We start from the raw sequence: 23,436 nt of genomic DNA on the forward strand, positions 1-23,436 counted from the left end.
GCAACAGCTTGGCTTTGGGGAATATTTCCCCATTCCTTTTCCAACGGAGCAGCTCTCTAGGCTCAGCACGGTGGGTCTGCTGTCATCACAGAGGTGCAAATCACATAGGTATAAACTGAGCTTTCTTTTTCTCTTTGCTTTCTGATGAGGGAACCTGCATTTTGGCTTGAAATCACCTGGGAGCTGCCTTTTTCCTGGGTGGCTTTGGATTTCCCGGTGGGGTAAGCGGGGAGGGTGTAGAGTTACAGCACAGCAAAGTCCTCCCAGTATTCCACGCAGCTTTGGACAACCCCTCTGTGCTGGGAACCACTCTTAACCTTCCACACACATCGTCCAATCCGGCCCTTTTAGACCCTCCCTTTCAATTCTCCCTCCTTGGGGACAAGTAAGTATTTGCTTTTCTTATGTCCCGGGGCTTCATTTTGCAGGCTTTCCATCCTGATTCAGCACTATACAGTGCACATGAAAAGGCAATGGGGGTGGGGGGGGGGAAGTGTGAGGGGGATTTGTTTAACTGGAACAAGCCACCGAGGCTGTTCGCACAGCCGTGCAGTCAGAAGAAAAGAATTTCAGAGGTTCTGCTTGGTTATGTATTAGCTGCTCTGTCGTCTGTCTAATGGGTGGATCAAGTTCAGCATAGTTTCTCCCTGTACTTTGTTGGGAGCTTGGTTTGCAAGCAGTCTGGCCTCTCTGGAGCAAGCCAAGGTGGCATAGATTTAGCTCCTTGAATCCTTGCTCTCTGAGAAGTTATAACAGGGGGGAGTGGGGGTAGGCAGTTCTCTTGCAGCCGTCTAAAAAGGAGGAAAGCCTTTGGATTGCATTAGGGGCTTCACTAGGTCTCGATCAGGCATTTTTGGCTTCTGACAACAGAAGACGTTTCCAAAAACTAAAAAAGGGAGGAGGGATTGCATGCTGTTTTCACTGGAGGCCTGGAGGAGGCCGATGAGCTGGCTAAGCAGCTTCTGGATCTGAGATCCAATCCTGAAGGCAATGGCGTAGTTCAGGACCCAGCGGGAGATTGTTTCAGTGAGGGATGAGTGGTTGGGGTCCCACCACGCTGCCCAGCAGTCATACTGCTCCCAGCTTGTGGGCACTGATCCCAACACGTAAATGTCCAAAGAAACAGGAGGCCTGGAAAGGAGGCATGGGGTGGCTGCTGGCACCTCTGTTTTGCACAGGGATGTGTTAGTTTTCATATAGCTTGGTTTTTCAGTTTTTTTAGAAGGGTGGGAAAACCAAAGGCTTAAGGAAATAATTAACCCCCCACTGGTACTAGAGAACTGAGGGGAGCTAAGGGGGAAAGACAGAAATAAAAGAGGGGAGGGGAGGCCTAATTTTATAACCCTAAGCTTACTTGGTAACCTGCCCCTTGACTATTTCTCTGTCCCACTCCACACCCCTCCTTGTGCATCACTTGCACCCCTGAGAACATGCTTCCAGTCTCTCAGCTCTTGCAGTTTCCCTAACTCCCCTGGCCCTCATTTCCTCAGGAGAAGCAGGATAAAGATTTAGGATTGCAAGGAAAGATGGTCCTGTGCCTCCATATTGAGCTAATGTGCAGGGCCAGGTTTAAATTGTAGTTTTGCTTTTTGGTGAAAACTACAAAATTAAGTGACTGATGACTGTGAATGCATTCCCCAGCGAGCAGCAAAAGCCTAGCAGCCCAGGGGAGGAGGGAAGGGGTCTCAAAAGGGACAAGGGAAGGTTAGGGATGGGTAGGGGAGGGCTACTTGCTCCTCTAGGTGGGAAAACTTGGGGGAGAGGGATGAGATAACATACATGTGAAGCAAACAGCCTTTACCCAGTGCCAGGGCCGTCTTCCAAGGCAGCCCCCAGGTGCCCCCAACTCCCCATGCTCAGTTTTCCCACCCAGAGGCGCAAATAGGTCCCTCCCTACCCAGCACAAGGCCATCTGCCAAGGCAGCCCCCAAGTGCCCCTAACCCCCCTGCATCCCAGTTTTCCCACCCAGAGGAGCAAACAGCCCCTCCCCTACCCAGCACCAGGGCTTTCTGCCTAAGACATCCAGCAGCTTCCAAGTCCAGGAAAAAGCCTCTTTGCAGCAGTTTGGCCTTGTGGAGAGACTAAGCATGGGAAGCCAGCACAGACCCATGGCTATAAAAGCAGCCAGTCAGAGAAGCAGGAGGCTTTTGGTGCAATTTTTCACGCAGCTATATCATTGCGTACCCACTTCCCTACCCCACTATATGGGACAGATGGCTACTACTGCTGTTCCTGCCTTTTCCAGTGAGGGGGTAGGGGGCACTTTTCAGCAGTGATCAGAGGCCTTGGGAGCAAAGCCTCTGCTGCTGCAATTAAACCTGGCCCTAAACCTGCCCTCTCAGTCAATCTGGGGGCATGAGGGGGTGCCACAATCTGAGTGTAAAATAGTGATCCTTGCCACAATTGGGCAATGATACTAGTGAGCTGGGCTCATGCTTTAAACCAGGACCTACTAATATGTCTGTGTTGCCAGCAAAAACAATGCAAAGAAATACCATGCAGCAAATCCTTTGTGGTGTAAATCCCAATCGCTCCACTGATAGCAGCACGCTGCACTGATTTGACACCAGCTGAGGATCTAGCCCCAGAATTCACTGGGGTATCAGTGCACTCCTCTCAATGGATTGGGCTATAATGGCTGCTAGGACACAGGGATGTGATGGGTTGCTAGGTTCACCTGTACGAGAGCTGCAATGAAGACGGCTGGCAGGCAAGTGAGAGACCAAGCAGGTCACTCATTAGCACAACATAAGGCCAACCCGGTGAATCACTGCCTGAGGATTTGAAATACCAGCCATGTACCATCAACACAACAAAATTACATTGTCCCTCTTCATTTGGGTTTTAGTAGCACCTTGGAGCCCTGGTTATGAACCACTGATCCTATTGTGCTAGATACTGTACAAACCCAGAACAAGGAGGTGGTCCTGGCCCCAACAAATTTACAGGTCTGACAGTGAATGATTTTACGGACAAATTTCACTTTTTTTCAGAGTAATGCACAAAACAGGTTGCATATACTGGCTATCCCAATCTCTCATGTTTGCACAGTTTTGAGTTTCAAAGCAAGGAAGCAACCTCCATATTCCATTTCTAAAATGTGGTGCCTTTTCTTACATGGTTTATCTCCACCTGCCACAGTCTTGTCCTTGCAATTTGATGATGCACTCAGAAAATTAAAGCCAGTTTAATGCCTTGGAAGCCAAAACTATCAATATTTTGGGGAAGGTGCATTCACATTTACCCAATGGAACATGAATGTAACTTGTGAAGTCCTCATGTTCCAAGTTACCTCTCTCAGAAACATCTGGCACCTGCATCCTGAATTCTGCCTAACATGGTCTTGTCATAATTGGGCCCCAATGGGGGCAGAGGGAGAAATTCTGGCCTAATCAGAGCAAGTGGGAAAATTCCCACTGAGGTTAGTGAAGAAAGCTGTCACAGTCAGTTCTTAGCCAGTATTAATCCTCATTGCTCCACTGAAACCAAGGGAATTATGCTATTTTATACCAGCTGACAATCTGACCCAGCTGAATTCAAATAACATTTTGAGGAAATAAACAGGTTACCCAGATACATTGTGTACTCTGCATCTTTGGCAGTGTTTAAGACCTAGCTAGGCAAAGTCTTGGCTGGGATGATCTAGTTGGAGCTGGTCCCGATTTGAGCAGGGGGTTGGACTAGATGTGACCTCCTGAGGTCCCCTCCAACCCTCATTGTCTGTGATTTGAAATAAATCTCTCAAGCCAGGCCAACTTATCAAGCCTGACACCATGGGATAGAGACTTTGACTTGTACAGAACAAAGCCATATTAGAAATGTACCCACCAAAGTCTCCCACATGGCACGATGCAGCACAGAGGCAGTGAAAAACATAGCAGCTTGGTCACAAGCCATTCTACTGCCTGCCCCAAGAGTGTGTTTTGGTGTCTGGGCCTAAGCTCCACATTCATGATGACGACCTGGTTAACACACCATTCCCTTGGCAGGTCCAGAGATGATTAATATTTACCAGGTTGCACAACAGCACCTGCCTCCTATGTAATGCAGCAAGTCATTAGTGGCTTCTAATGAGCATTCTGAGAGTAAACAGGGAAAAGACAAGGGTGAGGGAACCTGGGGTGGGTCAGAATCAGATTGTGTTCCTGGCCACACCTTTTAGCCTCCACTACAGGAACAGACAGGCTTTCTAGTGAACACTTTTCTTATCCATCCATGGGGCACAGGAGAACCATGTCCTTCTAGGAGCATTTTGGTGGGGCAGGGAGGCGCTGAAGCTTGAGCCAGCTGAGTTGTTGGATGGATCCAGCAAACCAGCACAGCTCCATCAGCTTTAAGGGACATTGTGAGGCCTTTTGCTTTAGACACAAGTATAATAGGAGGGAATTATGATATGGCTCCAATGACCTTGCTGACTAACTGTATACAACTTATAAAGTCTAGTTATTTACTGAACAACAAAACCTATGTTAAGGAACATTATTAAAGTGACGACGTCAAGCTCTCAAGAGCTAGGAAATGTCACAATTAAGTTGACTTGTACACCCTTAATTCAGACATGGCATTGTGATACAATCTTTAATTACATGATCACATCCTACTTTTCCCACAGGACCCTTGCCTAGTTCAGAGCCCAAGGGAAACGGGGGCTCACTTAATGAGCTGCTATTCAGTATTTCATATTCTCCTCATTGTGTGGCACCCGGCCTTATTTACTGCACACTATTCAAACCCTGCTTTGAAGACAGAATTATTAATGTCCTTGTGAGTTTTTCTATGGTGCCCATCACAACAGTGTCAGAGTGCTTCACAACCAGTAATGAATTTATTTTCATGGCACCTCTTGGAGGTGAGAGGCTAACATTATCTCCATTTTACATATATGGAACTGAGGCCAAAGGAGATTAAGGTCAGAGGTACCCAATAACTCCGGATGCTTAATCTGAGACACTGAGGACTTGACTTTTCAGAGAGCTGAGTATCCTAGGGCACTTCATATATTCAAAGCACAGCTCCTGCTGACTTCAGTTGCAGCAGTGAGTGCTCAGTGCTTCTTCAAAAAATATCCCAGACCTCAGAGCTACAATTTCAGGGAAAGTCCAGCTCATCCCTGTCTGGAGCATGCTCAGTGCTGGAAGAACCTGTTGGAAATTTAGCTGCTAAAATCTAAGATCTACTATCTAAGAAGTCCTGGTCAGTATTTGCAAGCTGAAAGAGCTTGGCTTCCAGTGCTCTGGATACTCAGCTGGGAAGCATGAATTATGGGCTCTATTCCAAGGATCATTTTTCATTCAATGATTGTTTCAAGTGACATCCATGAACAGTGATGGAAGCAGAGATTTGTCCCTTGTTCATCTCCCCTTCTGGCCCCATGAACCTTGCATTCTTTTTGGCATAGTGGCCTGCCTCTTAATAGGAGGGATAAAAAAAGCTCTAAAACCAATGTAGCCTCTAGTCTGGTGGCTGTGGCAGGCTATGGGTTTCCATTCTCCCAGCCTGAGGTGGAGCGACATCAAACCAAACTCTCTTCCTGGACACGTGCTCTAACCTCTAGGGTATTATGGGACCATCCCCATTTTTATTTAAAAAATGAAGCAGCTACAACTACCTTTTGTGAGGGGTCTGATCCTATCAGTGTCTGGAGCACGTGCACACCTACCAGATTGCGCTCCTCTTGCTGCTGAGGTTTCTGGATCCCACTGGAGCTTAGGGAGAAGCTAGCTGCTGAGACAATCAGGCTGGGGAACTTGTAGCCATGTGCACAAGGCAGAACTATAGACATTAGGGAAATACAAGGCAGAATAGAAGACGCACTGAGTTTAGGCCAGTGATTCCCACCCCATGAGGTGACAAGAGGTCCTTTTAAGGGTGATACAAGGTTCTGCCCAATATTTCCAGAGACTTCAAATAGGACCCCCCACCCCCAGTGTCAAAAACATTCTGACCTGCTGTGAGCTTTCTGAATGCTTTGCAACAGAATTGATCTATTATTTTTCTATATTCAAGAATCAAGTGAAAGCTAAGAGCTGGCATTTTCTGAGGGATGCTTTGTGTCTAATGAGGGATGTCTTGAGTCTAAAAAGGTTGAGAACCACTGGTTTAGGCAATACCCAAGGGTAGGCAGAAGCTGAGCAGGAGTTTTATGAATTAAATGTTTGGATTTAGCCACCTGAACTCTCTCTTAATCATGTTTTGGTCACCTAAGTCCTGAGGTTTTTTAGATTTGCCCCCTAGATCTTTTTCTCTTCCTTTCTCATCTCACCCTCACTTTGGAAAGTTTCCATATTTCCAGGCTGGTTACTCCTTTCTCATACAAAGGAATTTCCCCTGTCCTGCCTCTATGACTGTAAGGGTAGGAATGTAGGATTTGTCATGCCTACATCATCCCTTGATAAGCCATCACTAAGATCCTGCCTACAGCAGTGGCTAATGCAGTTCACAATGCTTCAGAGGAATGCAACAAGTCTCACAGGGCACATCTACATGAGATGCTTTAAGACACATTAGCCTAAATTTAAGGTGCATTAGGGAACATATCTACATGTGTGCACCCTTAATGCACTTTAAAAATGGCACTTTGGGGCTAATCGCACCTAAATTTGATACTTGCAAATGCAGGTATCAAATTTAGGCGCTAATAGTTAGGGCACATTAATGCACATCTAGATGCGTTAAAGTGCACAATGCTGTGCCGTGTGGACTGACTTGGAACTAACTTTGGGTATTTTTACACATGCAAATGCCACAGAGCCCAGGCACTTTGAAAAGTGCCTGGTGCTGGGATGCTTGCAGTTATATAAGTAGCGAAATGCACATCATTGCTGAGAAAATGGCGGTGGCACCCTTTGGAAGTAAAGCACATTGGAGGTCCTTTTGTTCAAAAGTGCACCACCGCCATTTTCTGCATGCTGACGTGTTTTGCCACTCAATTAACCGAGTCTGCTCTAAAGTGATGGATCTCCAGCATATCACGGGATGAAAAAGTATGTGTATAAATGCCATCTAGTCCAAAGCCAGTCCACATACAGCATTATTTTTAATACCTGCATGTGTAGATGCCTGCCTAAACCCACCTAATGCACATTAAGCTAATGTGCATTAAATTTTTGCGGACTTAAATGCATGCCTACAAAGAACTGACACATGCATGTGTACATAACTGTATTTATATGTGTGCATATATATGCAAAGAAAGTACACACTGCTCTATACTTCCTGACTTGCAAAGTCATCATTTTTTTTCTTAGAAAGTGAATTCCCCCACTTCCCTTCTCCAGCAAATTATACATACACACATATATATATATAATACATATAACAGCAGTAGGAGGCCTTCTGCGATCATTGCTAACTGTGAGCGGTACAGAGCACACACAGCTCTGTTAGTACCCATGTAACCATAACAACAGGAGCTGATAACCTAAGGACAGAAGTGATCCTTTCAGGTTTCTGTTTCATAGAGCACAGGTAAACAGAGCCTGGCTTCACCTCCCACGCCCAGATCATGTTGCAAGTCACACAGCCTGATGGTCTAGGTCTGGGGGGTTCCCTTTGTTTAATGTGGCAACAGAAAAATAGAAGTTTTCACAACAGATGGGACAGCAGTTGACTGGTTAATTTGCTTGCATGTGAATGGTTATCCAGTAGAATTAAGTGATTAAGAGTGGTGAGCTAGGGCTGTGGTTTTGTGTGGCTTTGTCTTGTTTTTCACAGTACCTGACAAAACTCAATTTAAACTTAATTGAGACTTTGCAGCACTCCCACAGTGCAAACAAATAAAAATAAACTGGTATCATTTAATGTGAAAAATATGTGAAGAGCCTGTAATTTTAGCCAACAGAAATTAGCCATGACATCCCTGCCCCATGTACAAGTGAGAAGGGGTGGATTGGACAGGACAGCTTTCAAATGAGGTTTTATTTGAAAACATATATGTGCCCCCTCAAAAATAATGAAGCAGGCAACAAAACAGGTCAGCTGTAATCCAGTGTGGTACTAGAGGAATAGTATGAAGGACTTTGAAGTGCTGGGTTGTGGGATTTTTTTTTTTCGCATTGCTTGAAAACTCAGACAAAGGTAAATCCTGGAGCTCAGCTGCTATATTGATTTGCTCTTTTCAGCCTTGCTTTTCATGAAAAGCAACAAAAGGCTAAAAAATGATGGCTCCTAAAGCAAATACTTGGACAGCTTCAAAATAAAGAAATGATCCGGTGAGATCCCTGAAAGCTTCTCTTTTTTACTCTGACATTGTCTCTGACAGGACTGCTCATGAGGGCACCTGCATGATAGGAAGGGTTTCACTTGACTCTCTCCTCTGTTCCTGGGTTGCCAGCAGTTTTTACCCTCTCACACACTGCCCAGTCTCCTGCTGTAGCCCAGAGAGAGACCAATGCAATAAGTCAGGTAAGTTCAGTGATGTTAGAAAGAGCCATCTCAACTAATTAACCTAAAACACTAACCTGTTTCTATTATTTATGTTATAGTAACACAGAGACCCCTGCCATCACAATAGGGACTGTATGTGAACAGTGAGACAGAGATGTGGCAGACAAAGTAAAGCAACTTGTCCTGTGCCAGCCAGCAGGCCACTGTGGGTCACTGGTGCCCTAACCAGTGAACCATGCCACCTCCCTCAGTCACTGAATTATTCTATCTATGTCAAGCATCAGATGACTCCATGAATGGGCTTGCTTTCAGCACAAGCTCCTGCAGTCTTGTGGCTGTCTGGTACAGTAATACAGTAATAGTGCAGCAGTTAGCCAGGGGAGAGTTGTTTGATGCACTAGAACTAGCAGGCAGAGCAAGAGCAGGCCTGGCAGAGAGCTCCAACGTCTCGAATGGGAGATGCCCAGGCTGGACTTTGTAAAGGCACAGACCCACATGGGACAGCAAGTGTGCAGCAGGAGTGAGGCCCTGATCATTCAGTGGGATCCCTGCAGGCAGCCTGATGCCCATCCACAGAGCCCCACTGCCATCGGTAGGCCTGCAGACAGGCACTGGGACGCATCAGTGAAGAGCTCCCTGCAGGATCAGGGCTTGCTGCAGATTAAGTCAATGTGGTGCCCCCAGGTAAGGCCAGAACAGGGGCCGGGGTGGGCACAGAGGAGGCTTTTGAATGCCCTGTGTGTTGCCTTGGAGGTCTCAGTGGGCAACGTAAGAGCTAATGCTGACAGACATGCATGCTTTTCCAATGGGGAATCATTTCCCTTGTGGAGCTGAAGTGGACACGAAATGTATGACAGGGCCAGCTCCAAATCTACAGGCCAGGTAAACCAACTCAGAAAGCCATGATGCAAGTAGTGAAGTCCAAAAAGAAATGGGGAAGGAGTTCCTAGTGGATATAAAAAATGAATAGGTGAAGGTTGCAAAATATCATACAAATCCATCCCATCTTTGTCTCTTTGGACTCCTGTCTCATTCGGTGCAAAGTGGTATAGTTCCACTGACCTCAGCGGGGCAAAGCTGATTTATACCCAGGGCGTGTATGTGGCCACATCATTTGCTTGGTCTAATTAGGTGCCCCTAAAGTAGACACGTTTCTGGTAATGTGCCTATTCATTTCAAACAGCAATGTTTGCTGCTCTCCCACTGAAAGAAAAAATTGTAGACAAACCTGTATTATCCAGCTGTGTCTGCAACATCTATTCCTCCTGGGGAACTACTGAGGGAATGCACCTATGGCAGACCCACAGTTTCTCCACACCAGGATACCACCAAGGTAGATGATTTGCAAATCTACCATTCTCTGGACACGGGACACAGTTCTCAGCATTAGATTCTCCCTGTACTTACACCCTTAAAAATCAGGGCAACCCACAGAAGACCGCACAGTCTCTCCCTTGTCAAACAGAGTGGGAGCAGGAGTCAGTCCAGCACATACAGCACAGGAAGACTCTTCTTAAGGGTCTTGGGTAGGAGAACACTCATGGATTTCTCTTCCCTTGGTTGTGGCTCTTGACTTTCTCTCCTTCTCCCTGTGGCATTACATCACAACAGTCCTGGAGAAGCCTATAGGGCCAAATCTTCAGCTACTACAATCACTGCAGCCCTTTGAGACCCTTATAGCTATGCCAGTTTACATCAGCAGAGGATCTGGCCTGTGAATCTCTCTTTATGCATTCTCCTGGCTGTGATCAAGTGCTCCCTTCCTTCCTCTGAGAGTTCAGCCCCAAGCAGAGGCTTAGAAAAATCTGGTGGAGCTCAGCTTTTCTGAAACAAGCCTGGAGTTGCATGAACAGCCACTCGGTTGCCTGGCCCTGTTATCACTTGTCTCCTGCATACACACATTGCACCTCAGCGAAGTTCAAACAATGGAGGAGGTGTACTCATGTGAACCCCTTCCATTCTGTAGTTCTCAGTTTAGCTATGGTGTGTACTCTACCACCGGCTGGCCTGCAGAGTATTATTATTGCTACACATGACACACCTAGTAACTTGCTGTTGCCCACACACAGTTCTCTGTTGCCATTTCTCTTGGTGCTCAAGTGATACAGACAGTGCAATTTTGATCTGAAAAATATGGTATGTAATATTTTATAAATGGCAGTTTTTATCTAAATATCTGTTAGGATATGCAACAGCAGGTATCACATCCTGTTAAAAGGTGACTGTGAACACTGGGAGTGAAATTTAATTTGTAGAATCCAATGGCTGTCACCCATATTTTAACTGTTAAATAACTTAGATTTTAATTTGTAGATTTTTTTCTGCACCAAAGTGTTAGCTATAAAGCTAATAATAAAGATTCCTTGACACCATAGAGTGAGAAAGAATTTTTTAAACCTGATTGTATCATTTCTACAATCAGTCTATATTTTAGGACAAAAGTGGGAAAATGAGCAAATGGCATTCTAGGTAACAATCTAGATTTAGGTCAGAGAAAGGTAATGCAGACAAGTCCTTTTGGTGGTTCGCTGGGAAAAACCAAAAATGTTGCAATATTGAAGTATAATAAATTGGTTTGTTTTCCATGTCTTGTTTGAAAGCAGTAGAAATGTGTGCCACGATCAAGTGTACGTGTATGATTCTGTGTATGTCCACATGTTCTCATGGAACTGATCATTTTAAACCTCTGTAACACAGAGAGGTTTGATTTTTTTTTAAATTTCTTTTGTCAGGTACTAAGAGTTGAAGCATAAGCCTCAGCATAATTTTGATCTGTTGATTCTCCACATACCCACCAATTGCCTTATCAATGAACTTGCATAACTTTTTTTTCAAACTTTAGAAACATCTATAGGCCTCATGTAGCCTACGAAGAGAATTATTTGAAATGATCTCTACTAGGCACTGTAGCTTTTATAAGCATGTACACTTGCATATATGGTATTGGGTAGATATGTGGAAGTTTTAGGCATAGCTGACTACTTTAAATATATGTGGGCACATATATGGAGAGGTGTTCTATGAAAGTTTATAAATGTATGTGCATGTGTATGTCATGAGTGTATGCAGGAATAGACCCCACAGCCAAGATATTAAAATTTAAACTGAGTGTAAAAAATCAAATTCTTATTTTTAGAAAAGTTAGTTCTAAATATTGCCAAAAATAGGCATTTAAATGTACCTCAACAAGGGGACTGACTTCGCAAAATGCTGAGCAGCAACTGGTATGGGCTTTACACAAGAAAATGTGTACACAGACAAACCCATGGGTATATGAGGCAGCAATATATGTAAAAGTATCAATCAGAGTGGGTAAAAAAATGTTCCCACAAAAAAGGTCCATAAAATATGATGGGTTTTCATACAAAAAAACCAGATTAAAAAAAGTTCACTTCCCTCCTCCCCCCCGAAAACAGAATTTTCTTGCAAAATGTTCCATTTTGTAAATAAAACTGTTTTTTGTCTGAAAAAGGACCTACTTATACTAGACCAGCACTAGTGCTGTAGAGGTTGTGTGTATACCAATAAAGCGTAGACCAGTAGACAGGCAAAACCAGCGTAGATCTTGATGTGCCTACAGAGTGTGAGCACATGGAGTTACACATGCTTTTTTGCCTTGTAGCCGTTCTCCCAGAATATTTATTATCCATGGTATTCGCCTGCATTCAGGACACAGTGGCCAAGTATTCCAGGGCACGGCACCCCCATGAGCTACCCCAGCAATGGGGCAGTCTTTGGGAACATGCTCACCAGCCCTGGTGGAATCCCTGCCTTCAAATTCCAGTCCCGCCGGGACAGCATTGATTGGAGGAGGTTTAGTGCCATCGATGTGGAACGAGTGGCCCGGGAGCTGGACATGACCACGCTTCAGGAGAGTATCAACAGTGTCACCTTTTGCAACCTTGATTCAGAGAAGTGCCCATATTGCCAGCAGCCGGTAGACCCAGTCCTCTTAAAGGTCTTTAAGATGGCACAGCTGACCATTGAGTACCTGCTGCACTCCCAGGAATACCTGAGTGCCAGCCTGGCACTGCAGGAGGAGCAGCTCCAGTCAGCAATGGAGAAGATCAAGCTCACCAAGCAGGAGGTGGAGAAGCAGGCAGAGGAAATGAGGGGAGTCAAGGAGGAGAGCAGGAGGCGAAAGAAGATGATCGCCACCCAGCAGCTTCTCTTGCAGGCTGGGGCCAATAACTACCACAAGGTGAGGTGAAGGGTGGAGGACAAAAATGCCTGACAAGCCTCAGTGCTCCTGGGGCCTTGAAGGGCAGTGGTCCTTTCACTGCTAGCAGTCACCTCTGCAGCAATAGCAGCTCAGTCACCAGCCCCGGACCTGGCACCAGTTGCTTAGACAGTAAATTTCCCCCTGAAGCCTTGGCTCAGCCAGGCATGTGAGCTCCTGTTTAAGTTTAACCAAGCAAAGAGCTGCATTGACTATTCAACTTCTTGCAGCTAAGCACAGGCATAACTGTCTTGCTAGACCGGATCTTAGCCCAGGCCACTGAGTGCCTTCAGAGGAACAGGCAGGAGTCGCAGGGGGGCGGGCATCAGGCACGTACAGAAATCCATGACCTTGTCCAGAAAGTACAATCACTTCTGGACACATTTCTCTAGTCACCAACTATAGAAATGACCCACTACTACAGCAGGTTGCTCTGCACTGCAGTAGGGAAGGAAATGGATGTTTGTGTAGACAGTACAGAGTTTCATAACTCTGGAGGAGAGCCCCTGTTGATTGTTGGTCCCAGGTTCAAGCCCCCTCTGGATGTGCAGGTCCTAGAACTCAAGCACTCTTTTTTCCCAAATAAGTGCCTACAGTCACCTTTACATATTCATATGGGGAGGGAAGGGAAAGTGTCCATAGTCATCCACAGGGCTACATGTCCTGGAACAGAATTCCTCTGTGTGCATAATGCCTTGCAGATGGCCAAGATGAGGTCACTCAGTTGACCAGGAAGCAGTAGACTCCCATCCCTGCTTTCTCTTGAGGGATCCCACCTGTTGTGTAACAATTTGGCCCTTATAGACCATGCTACATTCCCAGGTGGCAGTTGCCCCTAGGACGTCCCTCAAAGGGGGATGCCTAAAGGGCAGAACGTGAGCAGGAAGACAGAAAAGTGGTGCTCCCTCTTGTGGGCAACTCTGTCGAGCTGGGAGAACAAACCATCATTCCCTCTACAGCCCAGGCCTCTGTCCACCTACACTATCAGATTATACTTTTCACTGATTCCCTGAGGGAAGAAATTGGATTTACCAAGAGGAAGGGAAGATGAGGGATTAGGTCACCAACCACGGGTGAGAGTCCTGGGAGCTATTCTCTCCTTTGCCTTGGGTCACTTCTCATCTCCCAGTGCCTTAGTTTCCCATCTTTGTATACCTCCTCTCAAGTCACCATAATGATTAGAAACCAAAGAGTCACTACTCTGGTTAGCTACTACTTTTATTATTAGTGTCTGCGTGTTTATATTCATATATTCCGAACAGTCATATACTTGAAGCTATTCCTTCCTTACAAATGGCTCGAACTTCATTTCTCTACTTTTTGGTTTAGGATGCATTTGAATAAATACATACACAAAGTGCAGTAGTTCAACCCATCTTTGGATTATGACTAATTGCATAGGAATATAGGCATATCATCTTTTTCTTCATTTGTTAATGAACCTACTTCTCCCCTAGGACTGCTTTTCCCCTTGATGTTGTTAAAAAAAATTCTTCTTGTTCCCCTACACCACTTTGGTTGGCAGCATTAATTCCTTTTGCTCTTCTCTGGCCTGTGATTCCCACACCTCCCAAACCTCACACACCTGAGCTGTCTCTGAATGTGCTTGAGTTTCGTTGTCATCTCCAACCCTGTCATAAGGTCTCTCTTGGCCTTCTGTGAAGAACAATCCTGACAATCTTGCTGTCATATGCATCTGACTTATTACTCAAGCATTGTGGGAATTCTTTGTTTTAAACTAGTAGGATGCTTTTTGGGGCCAGGGGGACAGAATGAGATGTGGACAGAGTTTCATCCTTCTAAAGTGACTCCTTTTACTCATTCTCTTTCTGTGACACCCAGTGTCACCTGTGTGACAAGGCCTTCATGAACTACTCCTTCCTCCAGGCCCACGTTCAGCGCAGACACGTCGAGGCCAGTGAAGCTGGTGAGTAATGATGCTCAGTTTCTTTTGGAAAGGTTTTCTCTGTCAGTGATAGGTGATGGAAAAAGAATGGAGAAATGGGAGGAAATTAAAGGTGCTGAGTTCCTTTAGCATCTTTCGAGAGCTGACTGTGGCAAGCCCAAGAAAGAGAGAGAGTCTGTTTTGATTTTTTTTCAGCAATCCAGATTGCAGGTCTGTTCCTTTCTATCCAGGCCTCTTTTTTGTTCTTTTTTTTGTATCAGTTGATTTCTGACTGGGAGTCTCTATCTCCACAGAACAAAACATTGGGGGAGAGCTCTGCAAAGGCAGGGAGGGAGAGGAAGAGGAAGGAGGGGAGGTCAGAAGAAGAGAGAGTTGTGCCCATGAAAGGATGAAACTTCAAAATATCTTCTCTGAAATGAGGCCAGGCTCATCAGGCTTGGAGGTTTCACATGAAACGTCCTGGTAGATACTTATACAGGCACCTCACTGGGATCAGTAATTTGTCTTTTCTCAAGTTATTGACCCACCACTCTCTCCCACTTGAAATCACTTTGACTTCTCTAGAACAGTAGTTCTCTACCTTTTTTGTACCAGAACCCATTGGTAAACATTGATGGCCAGCCCTGACCCAGTGCCCCTCACTCCCACCCCCCTGTCCCCTGCCCCCAGGCCCCTACTTAAAAGGAGAATCTATTTTTAAAGTTTGTTCATGACCCTTTCATCTATTCTTGTGATCCAATTTGGGGTCAGGACCCACAGGTTGAGAAACGCTGCTTTAAAACATGCAAGTGCTCAGCACCTCCGAAAATCAAGCTTCATAATTAAGTTCCCATGTAGGGTCAAGGTGACTAAGATGAAGCAACCCAGTTTAAAAAGTCCCACTATCCTCCAAACTGCTTGGGACCCCAAATCAGTGATAAAGTACATGCATTCAGATACACAAACCAAAATGTGTTTTAAAACAGGTTCATGTGCATGTGCCCATGTGTGGTTTTCGAAACAGTTCTTTATTATTTAAAAGGAAGAGACAACATAGCCTAGTGAAATGGGCACTGGATGAGAATTCAAGGCCCCACTTTCTGTCCCCGTCTCTTAATTGGCAGAGCTTGCATAGACCACTGCCCCTTTCTGTGACTCAGGTTTCCCAGTGGTAAGACAGAGACCTCTGAACGCGGGAAGCCACCAGAGGAAGGAAGCAGCGCGTGGAAAACTCGGCACATGCCCTGCTTACCCTCCCCCTCAGCTTCTCCTTTCTGTCACTTTGTGAGACAGGGACCTATGATCTGACTTGGTAAATGGCAATTCTTATGTCATTATGAGATAATGATGCTCATCTCCTTGGGAACGGACTTTGAGATTGACAGATTAAACCTGCTAGATCACAGCTAGGTATCTTGGTTATTCATTTGCCCAGGCCAGGATTTGGAACCATGAATGTAGCAGATGGGCAACAGGAGGAGGCACAGAGTCTCTTTAGCAACATGCAGAAGGAAGGAACAATTTGAGCCTCAAAACAAGCAACATTCAAGGAATACTCTTGGGGGTGTGATATTAATCATGTCCAGTAGAGGGCAGTGGTGCCATGCATATGTGTTGCACTTTGTGTTGCATGTGCATATGTGTTGTACTTTGCAAAGCATCTTAGGTTATGATTTCAGATGTATGAAATATCTATAGTGAAAGAGAAGATGGCTTAGTATTTAAAAACCTTTCATATTTTGTTAACACAGCATAATATTTTTTTTTCTGTTGTTTAACTCAAAACTTCTGCCCCTTTTCTTGATGGACCGAAAGACTGATCCTGCAACGTTAAAATCAATGCAATTTTCCTGTTCACTGTAAGTGTAGGGTTGGATCCAAACAACCAGGGGAAGAATCTGGCAATTCAGGTCCCTACTCATGGTCTCTTTGTTTGAATGGGCTTTACAGAGAGGCAGAAGAAGAAGCAGGTGGAGCAAATGGAGGAGGAGATTGAAGAGCTGAAGGTGAGGCTGAAAGAGACCCGAGCCCAGCTGGAGGCTGAAAGGGAGGTTGAGAATCAACGAAGGGCTCAGGTATGAAAAAAGTTATTTGGAGAAAAAGAGGGGAAGGAAAGAAACACACTGAAATAAGCAAAAATTGCAATGAACTTTTTCTAACAAAAGGAAAACACCTGGTTTCAGTTTAAATTTTGCGCTGAAAAAATATATGTTTTCTGATTAGACCTCTAAAATTTGTCCCTTTTATAAGAGAATTAATTTTGAAAAAAGAAAAAAAAGTAATACTTGAAAAAAAGAGGTTCCAGTAAACTTAGAGTTTGTCTACACTAGAAGACTGCATTTAGCTGGACTGCTTTAGTTATACCAGCAAACATCCCTAGTGGAGATACAATTTCTATTCAGTGTTGTTTGCAGTACAGTGAATACCGCTTCCTAGAATGAAATAAAATATGCTAGAAAAAACACTTTTACTGCCAATTTACCTGTGTGACACTATGGATCTTTCTGCTATAAGAATATTGTCAAAATATCATACTCCCATCCAACTCCATTTACATCAGCCAGTTTCTAAGGTACACCTGGTCTGAGTCTGAGGCCTAATAAACAAAGTGGGTTTTTTGTGCTGATATATCTATGTTGGTTAGAGGACACCAGGTGATACCAGTACAATGTCTGCTGTGGATTCGGTTATACTGGAAGAGCCAGAATTATTTCAATCTACTTATTCCCCTTCCCCCTCTACCAGTATAACTGTACCCACTCTAAGACGATTGTACCACTTAGACTATACTTGTGTTCCCAGATGAACCCAACGCTTTGAGCAGATGATGGAGGAGGTGAGCTTCTTAAGAGTTCACTTCCCTAAAGCCCAGTTAGAGTCTCCCAGTCCCTCAACAGGCTCAGTTTCTCTCTCTATGACCAGCTCCTCGCCAGCTTGGAGTTTATGTTTCCTTGGTAGGAAGCAGAGAAAGTTCACCAGAGAGAAGAGGAGGGAAAGAGAGAATTTGAAAGATGGAAAGAGGAGGAGAGGACCAAGTTTCAGAAGGAAATGGATGGCCTGAGGCAATTGTTCCTCACGGAGTTCAAGGACATTGCTAGCAAGAACTCTGCCTTAGAAGGGGTAAGTGAAAAATCAAGGGTTAAAATTCTTCCAATTGAAAGAGGTGCTCAGCTTCCCATGTGTCAAGTATTTAGTTCAATAAGCCTCCTTGCTCTTTCATGTCATCTTAATGCCTTCACATCAGAAAAACAGGCTAGAGGGTGGTGGCAATGCTTTTCATCACTGTAACGCTAAGTGTAGCTCCTGCTTGAACCAGTGGTGAATAAGGATCACGCCAGGACATTTCAGTGTGAGCAAAAGCCTGGTCTGAAATGCCATTGGGGCTCAAACTAATAAAAGCACAGAGATAGGAAATCAAAGGCCCAAGCAGGAGTTGCTGCGCCTACTCAGCTGAGTCATTGGGATTTGGGAGACTGTTGCCTTGCACTAGTTCTGTGCTAACTCAGGCCTTTTTTATAATGTCACTGCATATCAGCTTAACCCCCAAGTGGCTTTCCCTTTGGTGCTCTGAGAAAGGAAAGCAGATATATTGAGTTGGTCAAGGCTATTCCTTGCCACTCCCTGGCATGTGGGTTTTCTCTTGGCTATTTCAGTGGCATGTCTCACTTCATGGACAATCCTAGCACTGTGCACTTAGAGGACTGGCTAATAGTTTGATAAGTGAGCCACAAGTGTCTGCAGTCTGGTCATTTCCCACCAGGTGTCACTGGTAGCTGGTGGAAGATGGTATCTGTTGGTACAATTTGCTCTTTCCTGCCTACTCCAGAAACTGCAGGAGCTGCAAGCCAAAAACCTGGTGGTGTCCAACCTGGGGACCCTGCGGGATGAGGACACTGATGGCAAGCGGCAGCGGGCAATGACCCAGAGAGAGTTCCAGGGCATGAGGGAAAAGATAGACCTGCAGGTGAGGAAAACATCTGATCCATTGCCCACAGTCACCTGTTGGGGACCTCTCTCCTTGAGAGAGATTAAATGAAAGCACGGGGCAGGTAGAAGCCAATAACTCCCCCATCGGGCCACACTAGAGCCCAAATTCAGGAAATCCCTGACACACATACTTAAGTCCAAAAAGCATTGAGGCACATGTTTAGCACGTGCCTATTCCTACATAATTTCCTAAATCGAGGCTGAAATGTATTCTCTGATCCACAGTCAGTTAGGGACATGGGAGTGGATGGGGCCTCCTAGACACTGAGTCCAGCTGCCTGCGTTCATCAATAACCAGAGAAATCCCCCAAACTGACACTGCAAACTCTCATTCATCAATAAAGCAGTCGTCCTCATGTAGTAGAGCTAGGTGTCCTTTGCTTTCTCTGGAACCCTAATCCAACCAGGGGTTTGTTTCACAATGACTCTGCTCTTCCTTTTAGTCTTTTTTTTAACTCTGTGGGAGGTTTATTATAAGTAACATGCGCCTACTTTGTGACCGCCTGTACACAAGCTCACTTGCTCACGCGTCCCTTGAATCATCATGTAGGATCATCTAAACCACTGGGCCAGCTCCTCAGTCAGCTACAACTCATGTGGCTTCATCAATCCCATTATGCCTATTTGAAATTGGTATACAGTAGGTTTCCTGACCAGAGTAATGTTCCCATTTCAGAGTGGAAGTTCATATTCACCAGGGAAGTTCATATTCACCTGTTATACAATCTCAGCAGCTGAAAATGGAGAAATATCTCAGGTATCAACCAAAAGGTTGCAATAGCCAGGGATCACAAAAGCCTAACAACCCCTGGAAGAAGAGACCCCTAGTAGCTTTAAAGTTGCTTTTTCCTACCAATGAGCCTCTTCAGAATACAGTGGCTGCACTCAAAGAGCCAGATATCATGGGGGAAGGAGACATCTGAGTATTGTTAATTTGGGACAAAGTTAATACCAAGTTATGTCCAACTCATGGCAAACTAAATGAAAAGAGAAACAATATGTGTTTTTCATCTCTCAGAAAGCAGAATGGAAGAGGAAGCTGAAGGAGCTGCAGCAGGAACACCAGGTGGAAAAGGAGGAGGTAATGACCAGACACGCTCATGAGGAGCAGAGCAGCTGCCCATTCCTGAGGAGTACAATAAGGTCTTGCTTATGCCATGTTTATGTCCAGGCCACAAGAACATTTTCAGTAGTTTTTCCTCTTTTTTTCCCTCCTTCCTAATTTGATGTGTCAGCAATCTTGTGTCACATCAAAGATGCAGAGAGCTCCATCAGTAGAGTTCAGCCCATCCAGTGATAACAAGGATGCCTGTTGCCTTACATTTGGCACAGACAGAAGTTAGATTTCAATGCCCTGCCTAACTTAACACACAGGAACATTTTTGATTTAAGGATTTGCAGGTTGAAAGCATTAGTATCTCACATAATCACGCCATGTAGTGCAGTACTAGAGAGGAACCTTCTTTCCTTTTCTCTTTCTGCAGTCGCTTTCCTAAGACATAGCTCATGGTGCTTTATAGTAAGGGTAGCACAGAGAAGAAACACTTTACAGAGCAGGTCGAAAACTGATAACAGCAACAACAAGAAAAGGCACTCAAAAAATGAGACTGACTCTTAGGCATAGTCAACAGGAAAGCATCACACAGGGTAGCATCAGTGGTAACAGTGGCTTTGCGCTTTGCCCACGTGCCTCCTTAGATGAGGGAAATGACCATCCACTGACATTTAGAATCATAGAAAATGAGGGTTGGAAGAGACCTGAGGTCACAACTAGTCCAATCCCCTGGTCAAAGCAGGACCAGCCCCAGCTAGATCATCCCTTTGTCCTTTGAATAGCCCAGAAACAGCAGTACCTCCCTTTCACTCACCATTTGAGTATAACCTGCATCTATGGCCCAGAGGGAAAAAAAAAAGATGTAAAGTCTATATAAATATGCCACTGGGTTGGACTGTATAGTGACAATTCAAGGCAAACTAAATATCCAGGTGCTTCCCTCCTTAGCAAAGGGGGAGACAATTGCTCTAAGCTAACAGGGAAGAAAATATTTTGACCACATTTTATACCCAGCGGGTACATTTACACATGCACACTTAATGCACAGTAACTTAGGTTACTGCACAGTAGCTGAAAATAACTGCATAGTATAGACACGCTTCTACATGTGCATGCCCATACTATGCAGTAACTATGGTGATTTATGCCGATTTGGGTGTAAATTTGCTACCTGCATGATGCAGTTAACAAATTTATGCCCGAGTAGTTACTGCACAGAAAGGCCCGTGTAGCGTTACTGCACAGTAACACTGTGTGTGTGTGGACTGTCTTGGGAATAACTTTACTGCACTGTAACACCTGCACATGTAGATGCCAGCTTACAAACCACTTACTGTGCAGTAAATGCATGTGTAGACACTCCCAGAATGTGTTAGTCTCTTAACTCCTCTCTTATCCCTTTCAGTTGAAGATTGAGAATGAGAGACTCCAGGCCTCCCTGTCTCAGGACCAGAGGCTAGCTACTAGCCACTTCCAGCAGCAAAAGGACTTGCTCAGTGCTCGGCTCAAAGAGCAGGCCAGGATCATCCAGGCACAGGAAAAAACGGTAAGATTGCCAGGTTCTCTTGTTGCTGTGTGTGTCATAACCAGTCTAGACATAGATGCTTTATAAGTATGCTGAAGCCTTACAGGAGTGCAGGAGAGGTTTCAAGCTCATATATTAGCAAGCTGTTGGTTCTGCTTCTTAGGGTCATGGGTTCAATCCCTGGTTCAAAAATTATGCAGTATAGGTCAGTTTGGACGCACCTATTCATATGAATATCTGCTTATGACACTGCTGATACTGTGGCAAGGTCTTTGATTTAGGGACAGAAAGAGAATGACGTACACTACATGCACAAAGATAAAGCTATTTCTTTGAAATGCTGACAGTATCTACCTAGGAATTAAGGGCTGAAATCTAAAAGATTTCAAGAGAAAATGAAGGGGAGTTAAGGTACCTAAGGCATCAAAATGCCTTTAGAGCTGGCAGTAGGCATCTTATAGGCTCAATATGATTTGACCTGCTTTCTGATTATTTCCTAACCCTCTGAGGATGTGATGGATGGAATGAATGCCAATTAAAGATAAAATATCACAATTCTGTAGTGACAAAATAAACTGATCTTTGAATGACAGATAACCCATTGTTTTACAGATCAAGATGCTATCGGCAAGGAAAGTTGAAGGTAATATTCTATTGTTTGGGTAAACTGGAGTAAGAATAGGCAAGATTTTCATAGCTGTAACTATGAAAACCATCAGCCATCAGCACACGCAGTCTTTGTCCACTCTTGACAATTTTTATTCTTGTAAATTTAGATGCTGGTTCTGTGAAAAAAAAAAAAAAAAGTAAGAAAAAATGTGTCACTAGCTTGTGCATCTTTATGACACAAGCATCTCATTGTGACTGTAGTGTGGTGTAAGCATGCAATAGAGAGCATTATATTGGGTAGCTAAGGGACTGGTTGCAGCCCAGCCATGACCGAAGACAGCTCAGTTGTGGGCTAACTACCCAAGTGTTTACCCAGTTCCTTGGGAATGTTTTCCGTGACTGAGGTATGGACATACCCAAGAGACGCAAATATAAAATCCAGCAACTCATTTGCATGAAAATAAGGAATTTTGCCATCTTCAGATTTTCTCATTAAAATCTACATTCCCCGTAATCGCAGTGCAGAACAAAGACTGCCCTCCAGACTCCTGCTGGTTGCAGAACTACAGAGAGCCCTGAAATCTGTGCAACTGCAGCCAAGTTTGACTCTCAGAATATAAAGAAACTAAACAGACATTACTAAAAACAAAAATATGTCAGCTTTGATTGCCAAACTCAAGTGAGTAGGGAAAGCCTTCTTGCTTCCTAACACCCTAATGTACCATCAAACCTTGTGAAGAACGCTGGCCTGTTATGTTACTAGTGACGAACGCCAGTGTGTTTCATTGTGTTCATTAGAGGACTGCATTTCTGGAGAGAAGGGAAGTCTCCCAGAAAAATGTAATCAACAGTCAGTAAGGCCCAGACTTTCAAAGTATATAGACCCCGAATCTTCTTTTAAATCATTGGCAGCTAGATAACTGAGTATCTTTGAAAATCTAGCCCTGCATCTCTTATCCTAGTCAAGGATTTTTCTTCTCTGCAGTAACCCAGGAAGTGACCAACGTAGAAGCACAAGAAGAATCCTCTGAAGAAGGTAGATATCACAGCAGTGAAAACCCTTTTCTCTTTGATCACCTCATTCTACGTGTGTGCAAGCGAGGGATTTCAGGACAAAGTAGGCCATGGGTGAGGTCATGAGGGTCAAGTCCATGCCCTCGATCTTTGCTGTTGCATTTCCAAGGCACTATGAGCATAAGGAAAACAACTGGTAGAAAAATGGGTGTTGTGGGGGTTCTTTCCCTGGAAATATCTGATGAAAATTACAAAATTTATTTAAATTCTGCACAGGGCAATTCACTTTTACAGTGCAGCTTCAAGTCCTGAAAAAACCCAGCCAAACCCCATGATATTTCAATTGTGAAACTCTGCTGTGGTACTTCATGGAACTCATAGTTAGGGTGATTCATGCTCCTACTAGCCTTTATAGGTTGGGCTTTATGGTTGGACTACAACTCCCAGGATACACTATGGAAAGGAGAGGAAATACAAGCAGGGGAGGTCATGATGGATCATGGGAGATGTAGTCTGGCATTTCTGGACAAAATGCAGCAGGGTTTACATGACAGTTCGTGAAGCAAGCAAGCAAGCAAGCAAGCAAGCAAAAAAGAAACTCCAGAGAAAGCAGACGCTTTATGTAAAATAATAATACTCAAAAGCCCAATTTTCAATTAAGACCAGACAAAATAAATTCTTCACCAAACCCTAGAAAGGAAGGCTGAATATGTGACACCATAAAAGTGGTATAAGAGAACCCCAGATGTACATACTA

At 44.5% G+C, this 23,436-nt stretch overlaps 1 protein-coding gene across 3 annotated transcripts in view; it reads left to right on the top strand.

The window, feature by feature from the left end:
• The first annotated feature begins 282 nt into the window (after nucleotides 1-282).
• Nucleotides 283-23,436, top strand: part of DZIP1L (DAZ interacting zinc finger protein 1 like) — a 37,041-nt gene continuing 13,887 nt past the window's right edge. Inside the window, exons 1-11 of one of the 3 annotated variants that reach the window (XM_019489889.2) lie at nucleotides 284-385; nucleotides 8,262-8,404; nucleotides 12,009-12,587; nucleotides 14,448-14,532; nucleotides 16,441-16,565; nucleotides 17,449-17,610; nucleotides 18,317-18,454; nucleotides 19,496-19,558; nucleotides 20,937-21,077; nucleotides 21,669-21,699; nucleotides 22,651-22,701. In XM_019489889.2, the coding sequence (XP_019345434.1) occupies nucleotides 12,093-12,587; nucleotides 14,448-14,532; nucleotides 16,441-16,565; nucleotides 17,449-17,610; nucleotides 18,317-18,454; nucleotides 19,496-19,558; nucleotides 20,937-21,077; nucleotides 21,669-21,699; nucleotides 22,651-22,701 (1,291 nt within the window). In that variant the 5' untranslated portion in view covers nucleotides 284-385; nucleotides 8,262-8,404; nucleotides 12,009-12,092. Of the gene's footprint in view, nucleotides 386-8,261; nucleotides 8,405-12,008; nucleotides 12,588-14,447; nucleotides 14,533-16,440; nucleotides 16,566-17,448; nucleotides 17,611-18,316; nucleotides 18,455-19,495; nucleotides 19,559-20,936; nucleotides 21,078-21,668; nucleotides 21,700-22,650; nucleotides 22,702-23,436 lie in introns of all 3 variants that reach the window. The other 2 variants (XM_019489888.2, XM_014604569.3) reach the window with 2 other exon arrangements.

This window comes from Alligator mississippiensis, chromosome 7 (assembly GCF_030867095.1).
Source record: "Alligator mississippiensis isolate rAllMis1 chromosome 7, rAllMis1, whole genome shotgun sequence".
Classification (NCBI taxonomy): Eukaryota; Metazoa; Chordata; order Crocodylia; family Alligatoridae; genus Alligator; species Alligator mississippiensis.